Below are 26,562 nucleotides of genomic sequence, written 5' to 3' on the forward strand. Positions count from 1 at the left end.
TGCTTGTGTCGACCTACTTACCTGTCAACCTAGACCCATGTCAAACCAGTTGGTGTAGACCTAATGACCGTATCCCTTAGGCCTTTAGAGTCCGTTTGGGGGTCATTCCTCAAATTACCCATTGGGAACAATTGTGCCACTGTCTGTTTGCTTGTTTACTGGGTTTTAGTTAGTTTTTCCTCTTGTCCAGTTTAGAGGTATTAGGCACCTTGTTCCCTATAATACCTGGTGGCACCGGGCTGAGGCCGGACACAAACATGGCTATTATAGGTGAAGCCTTAAGGCCCACACACACACACACTAGAAGATTTTCACTCCAAAAGACTTTGCCAAAATCTATAGGCCCATACACACTTGACGATTTTCAGCTGAAAATCGCCTAGTGTGTATGGGCCAGAGATCCCCGACTAGCGATGATGCGCGCTCCCGCATCATCGGTAGCGAGGTGGGAAGTCTGCTGGTTTTACCAGCACATCTAGCGATGATGGCTAGTTTTTTAGCCATCATCGCTAAATGTGTACGGCAGCCGGGCTGAAAGATCACAGACTTTCAGCCCAGCTGACCGCCCGCTCCCTCCCCCTGCTTATACTCACCCCTCCTCGCTCCCACGCTGTCCGGTCACAGGCTGCAGATATGCACGCAGCGCAGCCTCCTCTCCCCCTCCTCCCGGCTACAGTACACAGCAGCACATCGGAGCGCCCCGCCCCCCCAGCCGAACGCCCGGCCCACAGCCCACTGGCCGCATCCTCCCTGCTCCTCCGCTGACCACCAATGTTAAAGGCAGTGATATATACATTGCTGGCATATGCCAGCAATGTATATATTTCTGCCACCACTGGCCACCAATGATATTTATAATGCAGTAATATATACATTGCTGGCACAGGTCAGCAATGTATATATTACTGGCACCACTGGGCAGCAATGTTATTAATAAGCCAGTAATATATACATTGCTGGCACAGGTCAGCAATGTATATATTACTGGCACCACTGGGCACCAATGTTATTAATAAGCCAGTAATATATACATTGCTGGCACAGACCAGCAATGTATATATTATTGGTGCCACAGGGCACCAATGATTACGTATTAGCAAGTAATATATACATTGCTGGCACAGGCCAGCAATGTATATATTCAGGGACATCTTAATGCAAGGGCTTGATGGGCAGTTGCCCTAGGGCCCCATAATCCTAGGGGCCCAAGTTCCAGTAGCGGACTGTGTCGGGTGGCAGGGTGGCATGTGCCCCCCCAGCCAGTACACTTTCCGTCACCATCACCGGCCACCCTTACGCTGCCGTCACCATCACCCACTGCCCATCACCCTCACGCTGCTGTCACCCACTGCCCGTCACCCTCATCCACCACCCTCATGCTGCTGTCACCCACTATCCATTACTATCACTCACTGCTCGTCACCCTCACACCGATGTCGCCCTTATGCTGCCGTCACCCACTATCCATCGCTATCACCCACTATCCATCGCTATCACCCACTGCCCATCACCCTTACACTGCTGTCACCCACTATCTGTCACTATCACCCACTGCCCGTCACCCTGAATCCACCACCCTTACACTGCTGTCACCCGCTATCCATCACTATCACCCACTGCCGATCACCCAATGGTGTGTGGCATATTGTGTAATGGGCATTCTAGTATGTGGTATAATGTGTAATGGACATGATGGTGTGAATAATTTTCTCCCTATGTGCACGGCTACAAATAAAATGTTTGCTGTGCACACGGGCGGGATTTTGCCAACAATCAGTTCTGAATCAGGCACCAAGAACAGGAATGCACTGATTAAAATGGACCCTGCTCCCACCCTTGGAATTCAAACCCAGCCCATTATGTAAATAGCCTTGTATATGAAAGATTTTCAGCAAAGTCTTTCGCCTCCTGAAAAGCTCTCGCTCTTTGAGGAAAATAGTCTAGTGTGTACGCACTACTTTGGTGAAAGATATATCTATCAAAGATTTTGGCAAAGTCTTTTGAAATGAAAGTCTACTAGTGTGTATGGGCCTATAGATAGATATATCTTTCACCAAAGTAGTGCGTACACACTGAGCTATTTTCCCCAAAGAGCGAGAGGTTTTCAGGAGGCGAAAGACTTTGCTGAAAATCTTTCATAGAAAAGGCTATTTACATAATGGGCGGGGTTTATATATATTACTGTATTGCTGGCGCAGGCCAGTAATGTATACATTATAGCTGACACTGTCCACCTGCGCCAGATTTTAATATATATATATATATATTGGCAATATCATTGATTGTGTACCCCCGAACTCCAGAGGAGGTGACAGAGGCCGCCAGCTCCTTCAACTTGAAGCGAGGTGGATCTATAAACTACAAACAGTACAACCCCTCGGTTTAGATGAACAACTGTCCTACACATGCTTTTTGTAAAACAGTTGACACAATGTCGACCATGTAGCCTGCTGACCACACATCATGCACACAACCCGTGTAATTAGCACAGTCCTTACAATTACCCTAACTTGTCCATTCTGCTTCTTACTCTGAGTGCCAGGCTTGATTGGCACCCCACAGGACATTCAGTTTACCCCACTGCCTTGTTCCTAATTAATTGATGAGCGCTCTTCTGCAACATCATGCTCGTAATATGCGTCACTCTATATCGCTTGCCTACTTACATACTTTGTGATTAATGTAGGATTCCTTGCGTGAAATATGTATGCCCAGTGCCCACCATTGTTTATATATGTGTATGCCCACTGACCACCAATGTTTATGTGTATGCCCATTGCCACTAATGTTTGTATACACAGGGTATTCCGCAGAGACATAACAGAACCATATTGATTACTGGGCTGGAACTGGATAGTAATAAATAGGAACCAGACTGATGACGGAAACAGAAAGGGGATCGGTGACAAGACTAGAACCGGATGTTTGCTGCTAGGAACAAGTCACTGTGTATCTACATTGGAACTGAACGCTGGAGCAGAGCACGGATGTGAAGTAACCAGACTGGAACTGGATTGGACGGACTGGAACCGTGCGGATACAAAGTACCGGGGAGCTCAGCACTAAGCTGTTACTTCTGCAGAAGCGACATTGTACTGGCAAATTTGGTTGGTCAGGAAGTTCCCTTTATAGTACTGTGTGTTCACCCTTTGGAAGATGCTAACAGCTGATCTGGGTGCAGGGCCCTGAGTGGCTGAGGAAAGTCAGGTGACCGATTTCAACATGGCTGCACCCATAATGGTGTTTAGGAGGGAACTCTAGCATTCAATATAATAAGTATTACAAGATCACCAAATTTATTATGTTGTACAGTTGGACAAGTATAAAATGTTTAGTATATATCTGCTTATTTCATCTTTTTTTGCGCCTGATAAGTGTTCCTTAACTCTGGGCACTGACAGCGCTGTGCAGGTACAGCATGAACAAACTTCACTGCCAGCTGGGAGTGTGACATCACCAGCTCCGTCTTTTTTATTTTTTACTTCAAAACGTATGCAAAATGGGTTCCACTAAGTACAGATAAAAAGAAACCTCCCCGGTCAGGTCCCTGTGTCAGTAATAGAGATAAGAGTGATGTCACTGTGACGCTCCCAGACCCCCTCACCTACCAGTCAGGTCCCTGTGTCTGTAATAGAGATAAGAGTGATGTCACCGTGACGCTCCCAGACCCCCTCACCTCCCCGGTCAGGTCCCTGTGTCAGTGATAGAGATAAGAGTGATGTCACCGTGACGCTCCCAGACCCCCTCACCTCCCCGGTCAGGTCCCTGTGTCAGTGATAGAGATAAGAGTGATGTCACCGTGATGCTCCCAGACCCTCTCACCTCCCCGGTCAGGTCCCTGTGTCTGTAATAGAGATAAGAGTGATGTCACCGTGACGCTCCCAGACCCCCTCACCTCCCCGGTCAGGTCTCTGTGTCAGTAATAGAGATAAGAGTGATGTCACTGTGATGCTCCCAGACCCCCTCACCTCCCCAGTCAGGTCCCTGTGTCAGTGATAGAGATAAGAGTGATGTCACTGTGACGCTCCCAGACCCCCTCACCTCCCCAGTCAGGTCCCTGTGTCAGTAATAGAGATAAGAGTGATGTCACCGTGACGCTCCCATACGCTGGTCCATGGGGGCGCAGTCACACGCAGGTCCATAGGGGCACAGCCACACGCAGGTCCATAGGGGCGCAGCCACACGCAGGTCCATAGGGGCGCAGTCACATGCAGGTCCATAGGGGCACAGTCACACGCAGGTCCATAGGGGCACAGCCACACCCAGGTCTATAGGGGCACAGCAACACCCAGGTCTATAGGGGTGCAGGTAGTCAGGTGTAACCCTTTCCCCAGCACCGCTCACACCGACACTGCAGCACTTACTTACACCCCGCTGGCCGCCTCTCCCGGAGCTCCGAGTCCGGACACTTCTCTGCGGCGGCGCCGCCCGCTACTTCCCTCTTCTGGAGACTCCGAGAAAATGGCCGCAGCGCGGAAGCGAATACACCGAAAGTGATCATGCTCATCTAGTGACTGTGACGCGTCCAATGGAACCGCCGCCTGCAGCGCCCTCTGCCGCTGGGGAGCTCTCTGTGCCGTTGCCGGGCAGCAGCCGGGGAGGTGACACTGCTCAGCAGTGCACGGAGCCGCCGTCACTGGGGAGACCCCGAACCCGCTGCTGCCGCCCCCGGACACACTGGCTGCTGCTGCCTGTATATAGCCCGGCTCACACTGCTGTATACACAGGGAGGGGGCACACAGGGACACTAGGATGGGGGCAGATAGGGATTGGGGGACAGATATTATCAGAACACTATATTAATACCTAACCCGCCCGCTGGCTCCCTGGTAGTGTCGGGAGGTCAGGGGGCGGGACGCTGGGAATATCAGTGACAATCAGTTTATCGATTAATTAGAAAAAACATCTCCTCCATCATTTCCTGAGCAGGATGATCAGTTCTGTAACAGGGAGCAGATGGCCTTAGTTACCGGATCTGGAGCAGACAAACTCAGCCAGATGTCTCAGGGTACAAAGCACCTTAGATACCCATTGTGGGTGCCGGGCAGGGTACAGACCACCATATAAGATTGTTCTGGATGTGTGAATGGGGCGTAGACCACCTTAGCCATTTCTAGTGGCAGACACCACCATAGACAGATGTGCCGAATGTTGACCACCTTAGATAGCCATTCTAGGTGTAGACCACCTGAGCAAGACCTCCTTATTTATTTAAATGCCACATGGTGTGAAGACTACCTTAGTTAGCTGTTCTGTGTGTTGGAACAGGATGCAGACCGCCATAGCTGTTTCAGATGCTAGAATGATGAGCAAACCACCTTCACCAGGTGTTCCGGATACCAGAATAGGGAGTAGACCACCTTACCAACCATTCAAGGTACCAGAATAGGGTGCAGACCACCTTAGCGCAGAGTAGGGCGCAGACCACCTTACCAACCATTCAAGGTACCAGAATAGGGTGCAGACCACCTTACCTAACCATTCAAGGTACCAGAATAGGGAGCAGACCACCTTAGCGCAGAGTAGGGTGCAGACCACCTTAGCCAACCATTCAAGGTACCAGAATAGGGTGCAGACCACCTTACCTAACCATTCAAGGTACCAGAATAGGGAGCAGACCACCTTAGCGCAGAGTAGGGCACAGACCACCTTAGCCAACCATTCTAGGTACCAGAATAGGGAGCAGACCACCTTAGCTAACCATTCAAGGTACCAGAGTAGGGCGCAGACCACCATACCCAACCATTCTAGGTACCAGAATAGGGAGCAGACCACCTTAGCTAACCATTCAAGGTACCAGAGTAGGGCGCAGACCACCATACACAACCATTCAAGGTACCAGAATAGGGAGCAGACCACCTTAGCTAACCATTCAAGGTACCAGAGTAGGGCGCAGACCACCTTAGCCAACCATTCAAGGTACCAGAATAGGGAGCAGACCACCTTAGCCAACCATTCAAGGTACCAGTATAGGGCGCAGACCACCATACCCAACCATTCAAGGTACCAGTATAGGGCTCAGACCACCTTAGCCAACCATTCAAGGTACCAGAGTAGGGAGCAGACCACCTTAGCCAACCATTCAAGGTACCAGAATAGGGAGCAGACCACCTTAGCGCAGAGTAGGGCGCCGACCACCTTAGCCAACCATTCAAGGTACCAGAGTAGGGAGCAGACCACCTTAGCGCAGAATAGGGAGCAGACCACCATACACAACCATTCAAGGTACCAGAATAGGGAGCAGACCACCTTAGCCAACCATTAAAATAAATATAAATGTATAAAATATAAATATATAAGAAATGCGCTATTTGCTGGCATGAATAATAGATGTTCGTCTCACACATTTGAATAATGTAAGAGACGCCGCACGTAACCTGGGAGACAAAACAGCACCCATTCACACAAGAAAATAATGACGCTCTCTGTTGCTATGGAGAAACGGAGCGTCACATATACTTTCAAAATTGCTAGGTGACCGGTCAGATGATGCACTCGGTCAATGTAGGAGCGGACATGAAGCCGTCAGCCCCTAGGAGAGAGTTACGCTATTGTCTCATCATACAGAGCGGAAGGAACTTCCACAGCCCTGATTTGCCATTGATACCAGACAGACCTAAAGTAAGACGTATCACAATAATGCAGGGAGGTGCCGCCGAAACCCGAAGCACCTAACCTGGTAGCTTGTAGATTCGTACAAATAAAGGAGACCCAACACGTCCTCCTCACTGGTGATTAAGCCTTCGTACCGGTGAAACGCGTGGCCAGAGTCTGGGGGACTACACCAGATGGAAACCAGAGTCACATATGATCTGATTACGGCTCATTAGAAAGCTAAGTACACATTTACTAAGTCCATTACCCCCGGTTTTCTATATACATCCGTCATCGAGGAGCAAGTATTTAAATGGACACAGTGCATATTTATTTAGAGAAATATGAGGATGTTATTTAATGTTATCTATAAATTGAGAAATATAAGAGCATTTAATCAGTAGTACCTAAACGGATGTCCGCACTTTGGGATACAGGAAAGAGTTGGGGGGAATCTGTATAAGATATACATCACCATGGAGTGCTAGAGTACATCTGAATAAGATAGAACTGAATAGCTTACCATCTATTAAGACATATGGTTTATTGGAATTATACTTTGGCTATCTACTGCCTATCTTACCCCATTAGGGGATTTATTATATAAACTATACCTTGGCTATCTACTTTACACCACTAGGGGACTCTCATTGTTGGCCAGTCCTAGTTTGACCCCCTGCGCTGGGTTATTCTAAACTGGTTAGAAACCTGGCACTGGACCTCAACAGCAGATCCCCATATCTTCCTTCTACTGCTGCTAATAAGCCTCTATTTAATTGTGCCCTCATCCAGTCCGTTCACTGTCCTTGAGACACATGGCAAGAGAGCAGGAACAATTTGAGGCATAAGGGAGCAGTCCTTCTTTCATAATCTCCCATTGATACTCCTCATCTTCTCCCTCTGTGTAATAATATGTAAATCTGCGTTGTCGGCAGTGTGTATGTGTGTGTGTGTGTGTATATACACATATACACACACACAATATTTTCCTGAATGAGTATTCCATTAACATTGTGGCTATCAGCCTGAGACAGTCACCCAGACCCAGAATAATATCTTTGTCAATTTTTAACATTTATATTTAATTTGATGTTTCACGTAATGGGGCAGATGTATTATAGCTATAATACTTCCTGCTTCGCCTCATTAGCGAGGAGGAGGGGAGACCGACAAGATCACCGAAGCGGGGGAGCGCTACCCCCCTCCCCCTCCGGCGATGTCCCCTCCTGGAGACAGTGCATCAGTTTACACTGATGCGCTGTCTCCTGTCCCCCGGCCGGCTGCACTGGGCATACATTCGGCCTGCTATCATTTAGATAGCAGCGCCGATATGGACAGGGGCGCATAGCGCCTCTGTCCTGTACCGCACGCTGGCTGCTTCATACATGGGGGAGAAGCGGTATCAGTGCACATAACATGCGCTGATACCCCTTCTCCCCCATAACGACCCTTCATACATCTGCCCCAATGTTTGTTAATATATCACTTATATAAAAAATCTGTTAAAGATTAATGCCACAAGGGATGTGATAAACTCCCAAAGTGAGATCATTGGCTATCACAGCTGATACAAATAAATAGGTACTTGTTTCCTAACAGGGCGCCCATCGCATACCATCCTTATTGAGTGGTATGTGATGGTATGCAATGCGATATTCCCGTTAAATTACCAGGAGTGCTTGTACAATGAAATATTGCATAGCATTGCATGCCAGCAAATGGCATGTGATGCAATTTTTAATTGTACAAGCACAATGATGGGTGCTTACAATGTTAAATGCACCCCCATTGTCAACGACACCCCCACTATCATCGCCAACCCGAAGTGTGGCAAGCACAGCGAGCCCACGAGGGGCAGCGGTACGCGTCCTCCGACCTTTTCATACCCCCACTATCCACGTCGGCATTGAGTTGATTTTAGATAGTGTGGCGAGCCCGAAGCGTGGTGAGCCCCGCGAGGGGACGTGGAATACATGGAAAGTAATCCATGTCCCCTCGCCACGCTTCGGGCATGGTGGCTCGCTGCGCTCGCCACACTATCTAAAATCAACTCCGCTCCGACGTGGATAGTGGGGTTATGAAAAGGTCGGAGGACGAGTACTGCCGCCCCTCGCGGGCTCACTGCGCTTACGGTTGGCGTTGATAGTGGGGGGGCGTTGACAATGGGGGTGCATTTAACATTGTAAGCACCCATCATTGTGCTTGTACAATTAAAAATCGCATCGCATGCCGCTATATTGCATGCAATGCGATAAGATGCACTTTGATCAAAATCGGTGGCACCGTGCTAGGAAACAAGTACCAATAAATATTCTTGATCCACTATTGTTTGATGTCATTATCTTTTCACTCTTTAAAACAGGTATCTAGTAGTGCAATTATTAATTATATAGTTGCTATTGGGTGGCAATTAAGCGCAAAAGTATAGTGTAGGAATATAGATTTTAACGTATATCAATAAAAATAATACATTTTATAAAGAAGTGTCCCAACAAAGAGTCATCTTTCTTCTTCAGTCCGACTTGCCAACCATTCTAGGTACCAGAGTAGGGAGCAGACCACCTTAGCCAATGTCACATCGGATGGTTGTTGTGGATCAGTGACAGGCTGCGGTCCCCGGACGGGCTGCACTTATGGTGCTGGAAGCTTGGCGGGTAGGATGTAGGACCTATGCATAAATTCTCTGGCCGTGAGACTTAGCTAAACTCCTTGGTGAGGGCACTGAGTCTAACTGCCCAGCTTTGCAGATCACCTTAGCCAACCATTTAAGGCACCAGAATAGGGAGCAGACCACCTTAGCCAACCATTCAAGGCACCAGAATAGGGAGCAGACCACCTTAGCCAACCACTTAAGGTAGCAGAATAGGGTGCAGACCACCTTTGCCATTGTGGCTGCTGGGCAAAGTGTAGTCTACATTCAGCAGCTATTTCTGGTGGCGGGATAGGGTGTAGACCACCTAAGACAGCTGTTCCGGATACCAGAATGGGGTACTGGCTACCTTAGTGTTAGTACTCTGGGGAGTACCCGTGTACAAATACAGAAGGAGACTGACCACAGCACCACACCAGGCCACAGCACCACACCTGACTCCAAAGGTTATAGGCAGCAGCGCTAAGACTTCACCTATAGTAGCCACATTTGAAGGGGTAAATTAGGTTCACCCCAACCCCGGTGCCACCAGGAATTTGCAAGGAAACAAGGTGCCCACCACCTCTGGAGCAGACAAGAGTAAAGCTAACTAAAACCCGTACAATGGGAAACCAAACAAAATGTGGAACAACTGTCCTCCACGGGAAGGGATCCTCCAGCTGAGCAACGTAGAGTTTTATAAATAAGTAACCCCTACATAGGTCAGAGACACCATAAAGGGATTTTTGTAAGAACTTACCATTCAAATCCCTTTCTCTGATATGGTCCTGGTGACACAGCTTCACATTGGGATGTAGGAGGGTCCACAGGAGCCAGGCACCTATACCAAAGCTTTAGAGAGGTAGGCTCCTCCCACTGCATCCCAGAATCCTCAGTTCAACTTTCAAAGCCACTGGAATACATCAACTCAGTACAAACGCCTGAACATATCATATGCAGAAACTTCAATTTTACCATCATAACACGATACATCATGAAAACGGCAATACTTACTGAGTGTAAGGGAGGGATCGCTGTGTCACCAGGACCATATCAGAGAAAGGGATTCGAACGGTAAGTTCTTACAAAAATCCCTTTTTCTCTTTCAATGGTCCTAGTGACACAGCTTCACATTGGGACGTTCAAGAGCCGGTCCATTGGGAGGGTACGCTCAGGTCTGCAGCTCTCATCACTGCTCGCCCAAATGATGCGTCCTCCAACGCGAACTCATGTAACCTGTAGAATTTGGCAAAAGTGTGAACAGATGACCAAGTGGCAGCCCTGCATACTTGCTCAGCCGTAGTTCCAATGGCGAACCGCCCAAGAGGTGGCAACAGACCTGGTGGTATGTGCGTTTATTCTGGCTGGTACAGGCCTACCAACCTTAGTATATACAAACGCAATAACTGATCTCAACCACCTGGCAATGGTCTGTTTTGAAGCGGGCCAGCCTATCTTGTACATCATATAAAACCAGTAAAGTATCTGTCTTCTGAAAAACTTTAACTGTCCATATAAATGCGCAAGGCATGCACCACATCCAAATTCCTCAATTTGTCCCTTTTCTTGGAACCCTCTGGGGGTTGAAACACAGGAAGAACAATATCCTGATTTAAATGGAAAGCCGAAACCACTTTCGGCAAAAACTGGGGTACTGTTCTCAGAACAGCCTTATCATGAAAGATTAAGAAGGGAGGCTTACAAGACAATGCTCCCAACTCCGAAACCCCCTTTACAAAGGAAACAGCCAACAAAAACACTAACTTCCAAATGAAAAACTTGAGGTCAGCCGACCTTAATGGTTCAAAAGGAGGCTTTTGAAGTATCTCCAACACCAGAGACAAATCCCATGGTGCCACCGGTTGTTTGTATGGTGGTTTTAATCTGGTAACTCCCTGAAGGAAGGTTTGCACCTCCGGAAGCACAGCCACCCTTTTCTGAAAGAAAATCGACAGTGCCGATATCTGGACTTTAAGAGACTGGAGACTCAGCTCTGAAGAAAATCCATCCTGAAGGAATTCAAGCAACTTAGATAGCCGGACTCTGGACGTATGAGACTTCTGGCGCTCACACCATCTAATATATGTCTTCCAGACCCTATAGTAGTTAGCCGAAGACACCGACTTTCTAGCCTTGATCATAGTATTCACAACCGCTTCAGAAAATCCTTTGTTATTTAAAATGGCGGTTTCAATAGCCAAGCCGTCAAAGTTAGCCGAGCTAAATCCTGATGAAAAAACGGCCCTTGACTTAGTAGGTCTGGCCTTAGAGGTAGACGCCACGACTCTACTGATAGTCTCCGAACACTCGAGTACCAAGACCTCCTTGGCCAATCTGGAGCTATCAGTATTACTGGAATCCCTTGGTATCTGATCCTCTTCAGAACCCTGGCAATCATCGGGAATGGTGGAAAAATGTATGCCAGATTCCCTGTCCAGGGTATGGTCATTGCATCCACAGCTGACGCCAGAGGATCCCTAGTCCTGGAAAAGAATTTGGTTGATGGTTAAACCTGAACGCCATTAAATCCACCTCCGGGAGCCCCCACCGAGATGCAATCTGCTGGAAGATCTGTGGATTCAACGTCCATTTCCCTTCTAGCAGCTCTTCCCTGCTCAAGAAATCGGCCTCCACATTCCTCACACCTGGTATGAATATTGCCGATAAGTCTGGAACATTCTGCTCCGCCCACAATAGAATCCGCGACACCTCACTCATAGCCAGCATGCTGCGTGTGCCGCCCTGATGATTCAGATATGCCACAGCCGTGGCGTTGTCCGACTGAATCCTTATGGGGAGGCCTCTCAGTCTGTCTTCCGACAGGGATAAGGCCTTGCAAACAGCCCAAAGCTCCAGGATGTTTATCGGGACAGCTGACTCCACTGCAGTCCACAGGCCCTGAAGCCTCAGGTCCAGGACTACTGCCCCCAAGCCCCTGAGACTGGTGTCGGTAGTGGAGCCTTAGCCAGTCCAAAGGGCAGCGCCTGGAATTGAAAATGTCAGTCCCCGATTGCAAACCTCAAAAGAGCCTGATGCTTCAGGTGAATTGGGACATGTAAATATGCGTCCTGGATGTCCATGGACGCCAAAAATTCTCCCTGGTCTAGGCTGAGAAGCACAGACCGCAGAGACTCCATCTTGAAGTGATCCCCCCACAGGTGAAGATTTAATGACTTCAGATTCAGGATGGGTCTGAAGGTTCCATCTGGTTTGGGCACTAAAAACAGAATGGAATAAAAGCCTTTTTTCCATTCCTCCCGTGGTACCGGGATCACCACTCCTTTTTCTAGAAGCGACTGAGCCCCCCCCAAAAGAGCAGTTCGGAGTCGTGACTCCTTTGGGAGTGGTGTGGGTAAGAATCTTCTCGGAGGAAGACCCCTGAAAGGGATCTCGTATCCCTTAGAGACAATGTCTAACATCCAAGGATCCTGATCCAACAAGGCTCAAGCTTCCCGAAACCTTAAAAGACGACCCCCTACTCTGAAGACAGATGGGGATTCCCCAGGCAGTCATGCCGAGGGCTTTTCATCACCTTTGGTGCTCAGTTTCTTATGGAAAGAGCCGAAGCAAGATTTTGGGGCTTTTCCTTTACTGGACTGGAATTTACCCCTAAAAGACTGGACCCAAAAGGATGCACCTCCTCTAGAGGAGGGCCGAAAGGCCGAAAATTTTGGAGCCTCTTATCAGGCATTTTCCAAGCCCCTTCTAAAAGATCCTGTAAACCTTCATCTGCCGGGAAGGAAACAGCCTCTCTACGTTGCCTCTTAAACACCCCTTTAAAAGGAGTCTTGTCTTCTTCAGACAAATTCAAGGCCTGCTTAACAGCAGCAATCAAATCCTCCACCACAGGGGTTGAGGTATCCTCAAAATCATCACCCTGCTCCCAGTGAATATCTGAGGTGCACTCTCCTTCCTCCCCTGAATCAACAGGCAGCAAAGGGACCGAATAAGACGGTCTAGGAGTCCCCTCGGAATCATTGTCAAATCTATCCAGCAGAGCATTAAACCTTCTGATACCCTTAGCAGTGTCCTGCATCACCTGCAACAGACCAGGATCTGCTTGAGTCAGAGGCAAGGAGCCAGAGGACTGTTGAGAAGATGATATAGGTTTAGGGGAAGATACCCCAACATCTCTGTTTGTCAAACAACTGCACTAAGGCATTCACTGACCTGCCCAGGGCATTAGCCCACGCAGGCTCTGTCTGCTCTACCCTCTGGGGTTCACTGCCCATCGGTCTCACAGCTACGCAAGCAAGGCACAATCCCCCCTTGGCCATCTGTTCAGGGGATATTTGAAGTGCACAAACACTGCATGTGCACAATGTAAATAGGGCTCCCTCCCCCAAAGTTACAGACTTTTGCTCTGACATGATTACGTATTTTCACACAGTGCAAACTGACAGGCGTTATATACAGAGTCAATGCATATCACAGCACTTATCTGTCTGAAGCTCTGGAATTCTCCTCCAGATGAAGGGGGTAGCGGTGCCCAGGAAATCCACCACTCAGCCAGAAAACAGCGCTTCAGCTCCACAGTCAGCGTCTCCCAAAGCAGCGCCAAGCAGAGTGAGGGAAGAGACCAACTGTCCCTGCTGCTGCGGGGTTTGTGGAGTTTTGGCGCCAAACTACCCCCAGTAGCTGCTCCCACTGTTGGATCTCCTCATTCCTATTGTCTCCCCTTCGCATAGGGACCACTTGGAATCGTCCTGTGACAAGCTGCTGTCTTTTTCAATAAGGAGCTCAGCTTGTAAGCTCCGCATAAAATGGCCGCCCCCATAACGGAGCGCCCCTCCCCATGAACCTCACCTGCGTGAAGCCGGTTCAGTGCACTCCGGAGCCCAGGCAGCTTCTTAATAGAAGCTGTCAGCGCCGCACAGAGAGAACAGTGTCTCCTCTGTGCGCAGGGAGCTGACAGGACGCGCTTCTGTCAGCTCATACAGCGCTGGCAGTGTGAGGATTCTGTGAGAATCCTCAGCACTGCGTCCTACCTATAAGTGCAAAATTAAGAAAATAAAAAACACCTATCTATCTCTAATCTTCAGCTGCGCAGCGGCCTCTTCAGTATAACACCCACTCCGATGGGCACCTAACACGAACTGAGGATTCTGGGATGCAGTGGGAGGAGCCTACCTTTCTAAAAGCTTTGGTATAGGTGCCTGGCTCCTGCGGACCCTCCTACAGCCCAATGTGAAGCTGTGTCACCAGGACCATTGAAAGAGAAATGATCCTTTATTTGGAATAATGGTACAGCTAGAATTGCTATTAAAACCCTGTATAAGGCCCAGTCATCGGGAGGTTTGGGACTCCCCAATCTGCGACTGTATTATGTGGCCTCACAACTGGCGCATCTGTCTGAATGGGTGAAGGGAACGGTGGATCCAACAATGGTCATTTTTTTAGCTGAGCAGGTGGACCGTTCCTCTACTTTTTCCTTCTCTCCACTACAATTTTTTACTTTCAGGCGTATCATCGGTTAAACTTTTACTTCGTCAAGCTTTAACGGTCTGGCAATTTGCTCATACATTTCACTACACAGTAAATACACTTACTACTACATGTTGAAATTTAAAAGAACCATTTTTTGGTTATTTTGACCGTCACAGTTAGATAGGATATATAGAAACACACGCATTCGAGTTTTCTCATCAGTTCTATGCGGTATATGGTATAAATGGACTCACATAGAAATCCCACACACTGATTTACACAGAAACCAAATTACTAAGGGAGAATATCCATAAATTGAGAGGTCTGCTATGGTCTTTCGATGCTTATCTCCATTGAATTATTACCATTGTTGGAGAAATGTACTAAATGATGTAAATGCATTATACTATGTACTTACTTTCTTTTTCTTTGTATGGAAAAAAAAAATACAAACATAAAAATACACACACACACACATACAGACATGGCTGTGTGTGTTTGTGTAATTTTAAATATTTGAAGGTGGTGAATAAAACCTAGATGTGAAAATACACTATTATTATGAAAGTCTCTGTCCACAGTTTCTTCAAAAGTTAAGTATGTTATCTAAATGCCGCGTCCCGCTTATCAGATAAATTATGTCTTCGGGTACCCCTTTAAAAGCCCGCTGGTTTGTTGCTGCAGGTTTTCAGAGGAGAGGGACTGGTGCAGCTTAGGGGTGTCGGCGTCTCAACTGATAGCCCCAGATGGTGAAGTTGTTGCACATGTGTACACTCCACGCACCGACCGCCGCTGATATCCGGCGGCTTCAGGGACTTCAAATAGCAGAGTGCGATGTTCCGGTCAACAGCATTGCCGTGGACACTGCCTAGCTTATTCAGACCGGGATCCCTCCTGCCTCGCTCGTCACTTGCGGCCTCCTACTTACCCTTTCCTTGCAGTCCATCTGGCTCCCGTTCAGCTGCGAGAAGAGTGCTCCCGGCTGTCACCGTATGGGTGCAGGTTGGATCGTTCCCATCTTCGTCTGTCTCCAACGCGTTTCAGCTTGTAAGCCTTCAAGGAAGTTTGTGCTTTGGAAAAGTCTGTGTGTTTAAAACCTTCTCCGTTCTCTGGATGGTTCTGGTAATCATTTTGTATTGGTCGGTCAGAGTGTCTGTCATCAATGCCTTCTGATTGGCTCCAGTGGTGTACTTTTCATTGTTTTTTCAATTATTTTGTCTGCGTATCTCTAGAATATCATATCTGTTTGGTTTTAGGCATTGCTGTCATTATTGTACATTTTATCCTCTTGTGTTAGCAGTGCGATTAGTTTTTATATATGTTTTTCCAAAGTATCCCTCTTTTTTGTTCAATTGGACATGACATTCCCCTAGAATGTGCCCCTGTCAGCACCTAACAGTCTACCCTATTTACACTAGGACCTAACAGTCTTCCTTAGTCGCAGCCCCGTTAGTACCTAAAGGTCGGAATCTTTGTCAATGCTTCTGTCGATGTCTGGAAAAATCTCTTGTGTACCTAAGATGCTTCTTTGATATATTATTTCCTCTGTGTATACGACTAGATAATTTGTTATCAATGTAATCTTTCTCTCGGAGAGTATATGTGTTAAGTATTTAGAGTCCAAATGTTTGTTGTAATTAGCTGCTGTGAAAAGTGATATTTTAAAGTGTGTGAGCTATTGATGTTCTGTAGTCTGATTAATTATTTATTAATTATTTACTTCCAATGATTGATTTAGCCTGTGGTTCGTTGAATTTATTTTAAATTCATTATCCCTTTATTAAGAAGTGTATTTGATAATATTATTGTACATTCAAACTATACTCATATTAATGCTTATGCTGTGTACTGGTTTCTGATGGAGGAATGGACTTTTGTTTAGATTTGTTCTTTGTGCTCTATTTTTTTGCCAATGATTGGTTTAACCTCATTGTGTAGGTTGAGCCCTCTTGGTGCAAATGTTTTATGTTTTTACATTCATTTTAATTCTGCTTTGTTGATTTTATGTGTATAGTCTCCCCCCCTCCAGTTTGAATGTAACAATTCTATACCCACAATTTTCAATGATTGTGGGTAGGGTGGCCAATCCTGAGATCGGTATCGGCGGGATCCCGGGATTTGGCCCCCAAAACACCGGGATTGGTGTATCCAATCCCGGGATTTCGGGATCTGCGCAGTCTAATGCTGGGCAGCGTCTGAGCATCGCTCAGACGCTGCCAGACTTCCCCTGCACCCGGCAGTGCGGCCCTGCGCAGTGTGACGAGGTCATAGGTCACGCTGCGCAGGCCGCACAGACAGTCTAAGAAGTGTCCTGCGTGCTGGCTCCCGGAGACCCTGCCTACCCACCCGGCTCACGGAGAACTCTCTCCCCCACCTGGCTTCCTGCCTGCTCCTGTCCTAGACAACATGCTGGCTGGCTCCCGGAGATCCCTCCTACCCACCCGGCTCCCGGCGACCCCTCCCGGCTCCACGCCCACCCTCCCGGCAACATCACCATGCCCATGTAAGTAAACATGCAGGGCATTGAGCATTTTTCAATCCCGGGATTGAAAAATTGCCCTGGGATTGGCTTCCCTAATTGTGGGTCACTATCATGGTGAAGTTTCTTGAGATATTGTGTTCCTTGTACCCTCTTTTATGTTCCTTAAGTGCTCGTATATACGCTCTTTTAGTTGTCTGGTAGTTCTGCCAACGCATTGTTTGTTGCACCCACATTTCAGGAGATAAATGACACCCTTACTGTCGCATGTGATTTCTTGCTTTATTTTAAATGTTTCGTCATTGATAAAGGATTTAAAGTCGGTGGTGGGTCTGGTGCTTCTTTGTTTTTGGTTGTTACAACTGGCACAGTTTCCACAATAGAAGAAATCTTTTGTTAGGGGGGTACTGAGCTATTGTTGTTTGTATGGCAGGTTTTGGGGGGATATGGTTGTTTATTTTTGTTTTAAATCAGGTGCCTTTTTGAATATAAGTTTTGGTATTTGTGGGAGATGGTCTTCCAGAACTTCATCTTCTAATAGTATTGGCCAGTGTTTGATTAGAATTGTCCTCAATTGTCCTGGTTGTTTGGAGTATTGTGTGATGAAAGGTACCTCATTAAGGATTGGATCTTTATCTGGTCCTTTATCTCTGTATTTCAATAGGTCTTCTCTATTGGTCTGTTGAATTTGTTGAAAGGCTTCACTGATTTTGTTTTCTTCATATTGTTTTTCTTTGAATTCACTGGCCAGTTCATTCCCTTGTTTTATGTAGTATAAAATGTTGGAGCAGTTTCATCTTAGTCTCATAAACTGGCTTTTGGAGACTGAATTCATCCAGTTTGGGTGATGCCAACTGGTTGACAGTATGTAGCTGTTTACATCTACTGTTTTTTTAATTATGTTTTTGTTTGAATCCAAGATTTGTCTGTGTAAATGTTTAGGTCGAGGAAATGTACTTATTTTTTGGTTGTGAAAATTAGATTGTTCTTGTTATTGTTTGTGTGAAATGAATTATTTTAATGACTGCTCATCCCCTCTCCAGATGAAGAGCACATCATCTATGTACCTTGTCCGTAGCACGAGATTCGCCTCTAGTCACCTCCCCCCATATGTGGTGGTCCTCCCACCAACTCAGGAAGAGGTTGGCGTTTCTGGGGGCGAATCTCGTGCCCATTGCTGTCCCAGTGGTCTGCATAAAAAAACAATTCTCAAACCAGACATAATTGTGTTTAAGAATGAAATCTATGCTGGTGATAATGAATTGTATCTGTTCTGTTGCTAAATCTTTATCCTGTGTGAGATGGTATTTAATACTTTCTAGCCCTTGCTCATGTTCTATCACTGAATATAATGATGTAACAATGGATGTGGCCATCCAGAGGTCTTGGTCCCATTGGGTATTTGGAAGTTTGTCTAGTATATGTGTGGTGTCTCTTAGAAATGATCTGTTTTTGAACATATGGCTGCAAAAAGGTATCCAAGTATCGTGAGAGGTTTGATGATTTATTGGCCTACCAGGCTTTACAGCATTTTTGTGGATTTTCGGGAGATAGTAAAACTTACTAACTGGATGGTTGGTCTGTATGAATTGTAATACTTTTTGTTTCAGGATCCCCATTGTATGTCCTTCATGTAAGTGTTTGTCTAACTCTTGTTTGAATTTAATGGTTGGGTCTTGTTTTAGGCGGGAGTATGTTTTTGTATCCCCCAGAATTCTCTGTGATTCTTCTAGGTCAGTGGTTCTCAACCTCGTCCTCAAGGACGTTTTCCATGTCACCCAGCAGGTGCACTCATTATTCACTGACAGATTTTAAAAGATCCACAGGTGGAGCTAATTATTTCATCTGTGATTCTGGGCCTTATTCTAGTTCACTCTTAGAGGCAAATTCCTTCTCAGATGGACAAAACCATGTGCACTGCAGGGGGGCAGATGTAACAGGTGCAGATAGAATTAGATTTGGGTGAGTTATTTTGTTTCTGTACAGGGAAAATACTGACTGCTTTATTTTTACACTGCAATATAGATCTCACTTTGAAGAAAAACCCCACCCAAATCTAACTCTCTCTGCACATGTTATATCTGCCCCCCTGCAGTGCACATGGTTTTGTCCATTTGAGAAGGAATTTGCCTCTAAAAGTGAACTAGAATAAGGCCCACTGTGTGGAGACCTGGAAAACATGCACGGTTGGGGGGTCCTGAGAACCGGCATTGAGAACCACTGCTCTAGGTAATCGGCTTTATTAAGAATTATAATCCCTCCCCCTTTGTCAACTGGTTTTATTATTATTATTGAGTGATTGTTTTGTAGATCCTGTAATGCTGATATTTCTTTTCTAGTTATTATTCATTCATACACCCTCCCGCCCTCTACGGTCAGCTGACGACTGTCGTCTCTCCTCCACCCTGATCACTGCTTCCCATGCTAGAGTACAGGACTTTGCCCGTGCTGCACCCCTTCAGTGGAACGCACTCCCTCGCTCCATTAGACTCTCCCCGACCTTGCAAAGCTTCAAACAGGCACTGAAAACTCACCTATTCATCAAAGCGTACCCTTCCACTGCATAAACCAGCTGGTTCTCCGACCCCTTGCCTGTTTACATCCTGCTATCTAACCACCACCCCCTCGCTTGCACCTCTTGTAATCTGTCTGTCTCCCCTTCCTACTAGATTGTAAGCTCCTCCGAGTAGGGCCCTCTTCCCTTCTGTTGTCAAAGCCCACTTCTCTTCACATTTCACTCACAGCTCTCCTTTACTCCAACACTCAGTGACCATCTTCATACTCATCTCCATCATTGGCCTCAAGCCTCTAGTTGTATGTTGATTGGGTCCTCACTACTTACATTTAAGCTGTAATGTGTATTGAACTGTGGTGCTCTTTATTTGTACTGTATTTTTGTTATTTATTCAATGTTATGCCAAGTTTTGTCTCCCTGTATTGTTCCTTTGTACGGCGCTGCGAAACACTTGTGGCACCTTATAAATAAAATTATAATAATAATAATAATAGTTAGGTTTCTGTCATGATTGTGTATGTCTAGTTTTTCTAGATCTTTTTCTACCATCTTGGTGAAATGGTCTATCTGTGCGCCTTTCATGTAGCTGGCGTAGAAGGTTGATGCTGGTTTTTGGTGTGTATGTTTGTATTGGTCCCCATTATCGGTGTTTCTTACTGGTGCTGCCGTTGTATTTGCAAAAAACTTCTTGTTATGTGAGTTTTCCTGTAAAATTATGTAAATCAAGGTACGTCTGGAACTTGTCTCATTGATTGGTAGGAGTGAACTTTAGCCCTTTACCTAGTAATTTTGTATGTTCTTTGATCATGTTATGGTTTCTTAAAATGAATATTCCTTTTCCTATTTCCCCCTCCTGTGTCTTACTCTCTTTCTTGCCACCTCCTCCTCTGCACCCTCTTCTAGTCCTCTTATTTTGTTTGTTACATTTCTCCATCTCGTTGCTTTCTTTATTTATGGAGGTGCTGTGTGTTTCACCCCTAAAAAAAAAAGAGGTGCTATGTCTACACATGTCTGGGTGCTTGTTGTCTCACTTGGTGAGGTCCGATGTTGGTTAGATGTTCTTTGGTCCAAGTTTGATTCTAGTTCTGATCCTTTCTCAGGTGTACCCTGATGTATTGTGAATTCTGTTTTTAATATTGAGAATCTGATGGTATGTCCCTCTGTTCTGCTTGATTCCCACCCTTGTTCTAGTGAAATCCTAGCTAGATGGTCGTAATGTGCGTTTTCTTCTAACGGTGTTTCTACTTTATGTATTGGAAACGATTGTTCAGATATCGATGTATTCGTTGTCTCATCAGCTAGAATATTGTTTTCTGCTGGGGTCTCTGTTTCTTGTCTTGCTTTGGTATGTAGTGATGTCATATACTGCTGGTATGTAGTGATGTCATATACTGCTGGTATGTAGTGATGTCATATACTGCTGGTATGTAGTGATGTCATATACTGCTGGTTTGTTAGGTTGAGTCTTTTGTATACTGAACTGCTCTTCAATGGGTTTTTCTCTAAAGTCTTAATTGGTTTCTTCTTGTCTCTGGGTGGTATATTGAATCTGTCCCTAAGGAATTTTTTATTTTTGAAGTTCAATTCGTTGTAATTCTCTTCTAATCAGTCTGTCAGAGGTCAGGTCTGAAAGGGTGATAAATTCTACTATTGTAAGCGTGGCAAGTCTCCAGGTATGCCAATCTGAGAATCGCTGCCCGTGACACCTTACTGATTGGCTGGTGGCAGTAACCGATTTGATTTACCACATGCGCTGAGGTAGAGTACCGTGTGTATGCCAATGACCAGGGCAAGCTCTGACTCTTACATGCACGCTTGGATTGGAAAACACAAAAAAAACAGAACTAAGATTTAGATATTTAATCCAGGTCCAAACTTCAAAGCCCATTGTTACAAAACAAAGGTTACAAGAATATTATAGTTTCTTTCAATGGCTTCCCTTCCCTTTCAGAATCCAATTTAAGCTTCCATCACTCCCTCACCCATTCCTTTGCCATTAACATCTCTGACCTCATCGCCCTTTACACTACTGCCTGCCCTCTTCGCTCTGCTAATGCACGCAGCCTCTCCTGCCCAGGGATTACTTCCTCCCACTCCTACCTCCAAGACTTTTCACATGCTGCTCCCTACCTCTGGAATTCTCTACCTCTCACACAGGCTCTCAGGACCCACTTCTTCACCAAACCCAACCAAATCTCACCTCTCTGTTCCATGCTTGCTGTCTGTCCCATCTGTGTCACCCCTATTTGTCTGCCCCTCATCTTTAGAATGTAAGCTCTTACGAGCAGGGCCCTTTTCCCTCATGTGCTTTTCCTTCTATTACTTAAAAACCATCTTTGATGGCACCACATTCTGCAATTTTCTGATAATTATTCCAGTGTCCTCTGCTGATACAGCTATTTTTATGTACCCTATACTTGTCCTCTGTTGTGTTCAACTGTAAGTCCCTGTTTTGCATATTCGTTTATGCGTCTGGGTGCTGGGGATCCTTTGTGTAACCATATAAATAAAGAATAATAATGTGTAAGAAACACTACTGTGTGGCATAATGTGTAAGGGACACTACTGTATGGTATAATGTATAAGGGGCACTACTGTGTGGTATGTGTATAAGCGGCACTACCGTTTGTTTCATTATGTGTAACACTAATGTGTGTTATAATGTGTAAGAGACTGTATTGTATGGCATGTACCCTGTTCCTTTTATCTGACACATTTTTAAAACAACCTGATGGGTCTGCAACCATACACACTGTGGGGGAGGATTCGCACAGGCACTGAAGTATAACATAAGTAAATAATCAAATTTTACCAACATCAAAACCACATTACCGGTAATCCCATGTGGTATCAGGTTGGCGGTGCTCCCAAGGTAGGTTCAGTGCAATAACTGAAAACAACAGTCAGTCGTAGAAAACCAAAGAAGAACAACAGGGTTTTTGGGACACACTTTATAAAGATATAGATAAAATGATCTGTGAATTAATTCAAAATAACTTTTATTCAGAAGATAGTTTAAAATAGCGTCATATATTTAGCAATAAAGACAAACATGAAAGACATAATCAATACAAATAAATGCAGAAATCCTTATAATGATAGGAAAGGTCTTTGTGATCACATACAATGGTTACACTACGGATTATCTCCTATAAATGGCCACCACCGGTAATAAGATGCGAGTCACTACAATAGGTGGCTAAGATATAATATGATCAGTGACATCGGCAAGGAAATGTCAGTTATAACGCATGACACTGAATGAGAACATTCCGTACTCAGCAATAGATACAATATTTAGTATCCATAGGTTCCAGTGAATACATTTATAATATTGCTCAGCACCAGTTAGCGTCCTAAAGGCTGACAGATGAGAGATGCAGAGAAACAGAACAGATCTGGCTGTATAGAATACTCCACTGGGAATAGTTCCTGCGCTTCTGCTGTCTGAGAGATTACAGCACCAGGTATTCCCTGGTAGTCTCCTAATCAGGAACTAACCAGGCCAATCACGGCTTAGCCTCTAAGGTGGGAGGAGACATGGGGACACAGTGAGGTATGGCAGTAATATGATCACAACAGATGCGAGAGCATTTGGTCATCAGCAAGTTGGAGTGAAAATGAAAAGAGAACGCTTCTGCCTTTCTGTGCATTGGTGCAGACGGCCCCTGATACATAATCAGCATTGCAGGAACACTCACCACCACAGAATGAGACAGCCTTAAGAAAATAGGGAATATATACATATATATCAAAAGTAATGCTGCCCATACACTTATGCTATCGGATTCGATGCAACATCGAAGTGCGATGTCCATCAAACCTGATTGCATCTTGCGGTGTAAAAAGTGCCCCTTTTCAGCACCCGATGTCCATGCCATCTTGAGATGGCACATCAGGTGCTGGCAGAGGACCGCATTGTAGTGTAGTGCTAGCGGGCGTCAGCAGTGGTGGCAAAATTGTTTGTAACACTGGGCAGCCCTCTGATTGGCTAAGCTGTCTCAGCCTATCAGAGGGCTGCCCAGTGTTTTAAACAATTCTAAAAACTACATGCAATCGCTCCTGCAATTCAACAGAAATGATGTGCAGCACATACGATCTATCGGTGCAGCGTTCAAAGGCGTGCCCGCGCATCCTTTTAAATGGTCCCATTAAAATGCATACGATCATTTCATCTATCAGCCAGATGTGGTCAAAATCAAATGATTGCATGTAATAACTCAAAAGTGTATGGGCAGCATTAGTTCTCACCCTCACAATTGCCTTCTGCTGTCCACCGTCTTATTTAACACATTGAATGGCGAATGAGAGACAAAGTAGAAAATGCTCTGAATCTACAACTAATCCCGGATAAAGAAGCCAATATTCAAACACTGAGATGTCAGCCTCCTGCTTCCCCGGGAGAGCTCATATCTGACTATCAAAGGGACACCTGAGCCGAACGCTGAGGAAGACCCCGCAGCGCGATAGTGACACTGTGGCAGGTAGGAAGTAGATTCTGATTGGTTGCCCATAGCAACATCACATGTGAAGCAGAATACACATCTTAGTAAATGTCCCCCTTAGACTACTCGTGTATGCACTGACACGAAAAATCCTATAGAGACCGATATTAATAATAAGGTTAAATTATGAATATTTAAGATCAAACAGCGCCTGACAATTTGGTATAAGTGAATACATCATATTTATGCCAACATTTCTCCTTTTATTGTCAGAGTAATGTAACCAGCCTGTACCATGTCCCTTATCTACCGGGTATTACATTACACCTGTGTGTGGATTTTCTGGTGTCTATCCAGATGATATTTATATATAAAACATTTCCCACACTCAGAACATGCATACGGCTTCTCATCTGTGTGAGTTCTCTGATGAGCACAAAGCGATTGTTAAGATTTCCCACATTCAGAGCATAAAAACTTCTCCCCTGTGTGAGTTCTCTGATGTTTAACAAGGCTTCCTTTCGCTGCAAAACATTTCTCGCACTCAGAACATGGAAACGGCTTCTCCCCCGTGTGATGTCTCTGATGTTCAACAAGATTTGATTTGCGTGCAAAAAAATTCTCACACTCAGAACATGGAAACGGCTTCTCCCCTGTGTGAGTTCTCTGATGTGCAACAAGAGCTGATTTATGTGGAAAACATTTCCTGCACTCAGAACATGCATACGGCTTCTCCCCTGTGTGAGTTCTCTGATGTGCAACAAGAGCTGATTTATGTGGAAAACATTTCTCACACTCAGAACATGCATACGGCTTCTCCCCTGTGTGAGATCTCTGATGAGCACAAAGCATTTGTTTTTGTGTAAAAGATTTCCCACATTCAGAGCATAAAAACTTTTCACCTGTGTGAGTTCTCTGATGTTTAACAAGGTCTCCTTTAGCTGCAAAACATTTCTCGCACTCAGAACATGGAAATGGCTTCTCCCCTGTGTGATGTCTCTGATGTTCAACAAGATGTGATTTACGTGCAAAAAATTTCTCACACTCAGAACATGGAAACAGCTTCACCCCTGTGTGGCTTAGCTGATGTCTATTAAGTTCTGATTTATATATAAAACATTTTCCACATTCAGAACATGGAAACGGCTTCTCCCCTGTGTGGCTTAGCTGATGTCTATTAAGTTCTGATTTATATATAAAACATTTCCCACACTCAGAACATGCATACGGCTTCTCCCCTGTGTGAGTTCTCTGATGTCGGACAAGCTGTCCTCTCTGCGTATAACATTTCTCACACTCAGAGCATGCATACGGCTTCTCCCCTGTGTGAGTTCTCTGATGCCTCCCAAGATCTTTTTTTTGTGCAAAACATTTCCCACACTCAGAACATGGAAATGGCTTCTCACCTGTGTGAGTTCTCTGATGTTTAACAAGATCATCTTTCAAAGCAAAACATTTCTCACACTCGGAACATGAAAATGGCTTCTCACCTGTGTGAGTTCTCTGATGTAGGACAAGAGCTGATTTATGTGTAAAACATTTCTCGCACTCGGAACATGAAAACGGCTTCTCCCCTGTGTGGGTTCTATGATGCACAATAAGATGAGACTTTACTTTAAAACATTTCCCACACTCAGAGCATGAAAATGGCTTCTCCCCTGTGTGAGTTCTCTGATGTGCTTCTAACCTTGACTTACATGGAAAACACTTATCACATTCAGAACAGGCAAATACTTTGCGAGATGTACTAGGTGTACCAACATCTGTGTCATCAGTGGGACATTTCTCCTTATTGGTGTCATCAGTGGTACATTCCTCATTATCGGTGGCATCAGTGGAACATTCCTCATTATCGGTGTCATCAGTGGGACATTCCTCACTATCGGAGGGAGCAGGCGATGTATCTGCACTGCGATGTACTGAATGTATAGTTAGAGGAATGCGGTTTTCTCCTGGAGAACTTCCTGTGATGTCATCTTCTATTTTCAAATCTGAAAAACAAAATGGGGTTTATCCATCAGGATTATTCCTTCTCGGGTGTCCTTGTGCTGGGAATACAATACACGCATGGAAAGAGAGATCTTGTGTTACAACGTGGAGCATTTCCACAGATGGGTCCTTAATTACTGCAGCAGCACCAAATAGCCCCTCTCAGCCGTGCCAGGCCCCGTGGCTCACAGCAGCACAGAGCATCTTTCTCACCCAAAATGTGCATCTTATTTGGAGAAGTAAAACAGACAGAGGTGGAAGAACGACATTGCTAGTGTACACTGATCTCTGGTGTGTGCGACATTTGTACATCAGTGTGGGACTGAGGCTGAATCTGTACACAAAGCACCACAATGCAGTTCCGGCAGCGTATATATCACACGTTCTGTTGTGCGTCATCTGTGACTGTACGTGTGCGACACCAAGTCACAGCCCAGAGTCTGTAGTGCAATCAGAGGCTTTTCTCTGCACCTGCGATGTGACT

At 45.6% G+C, this 26,562-nt stretch overlaps 1 protein-coding gene across 1 annotated transcript in view; it reads right to left on the reverse strand.

Moving 5' to 3' along the window:
- LOC146007432 (uncharacterized) overlaps nucleotides 1-26,090 on the reverse strand; it is a gene marked incomplete at its 5' end in the record, with an annotated part of 35,639 nt that extends 9,549 nt beyond the window's left edge. The window contains 6 exon segments of the mRNA XM_083145782.1: nucleotides 6,677-6,779; nucleotides 11,348-11,610; nucleotides 11,756-12,055; nucleotides 12,831-13,310; nucleotides 20,191-20,349; nucleotides 24,417-26,090. Of these exon segments, the coding sequence (XP_083001908.1) occupies nucleotides 6,677-6,779; nucleotides 11,348-11,610; nucleotides 11,756-12,055; nucleotides 12,831-13,310; nucleotides 20,191-20,349; nucleotides 24,417-26,090 (2,979 nt within the window).
- Nucleotides 26,091-26,562: the final 472 nt, after the last annotated feature.

This window comes from Crinia signifera, chromosome 6 (assembly GCF_055691185.1).
Source record: "Crinia signifera chromosome 6, ASM5569118v1, whole genome shotgun sequence".
Lineage (NCBI taxonomy): Eukaryota > Metazoa > Chordata > Amphibia > Anura > Myobatrachidae > Crinia > Crinia signifera.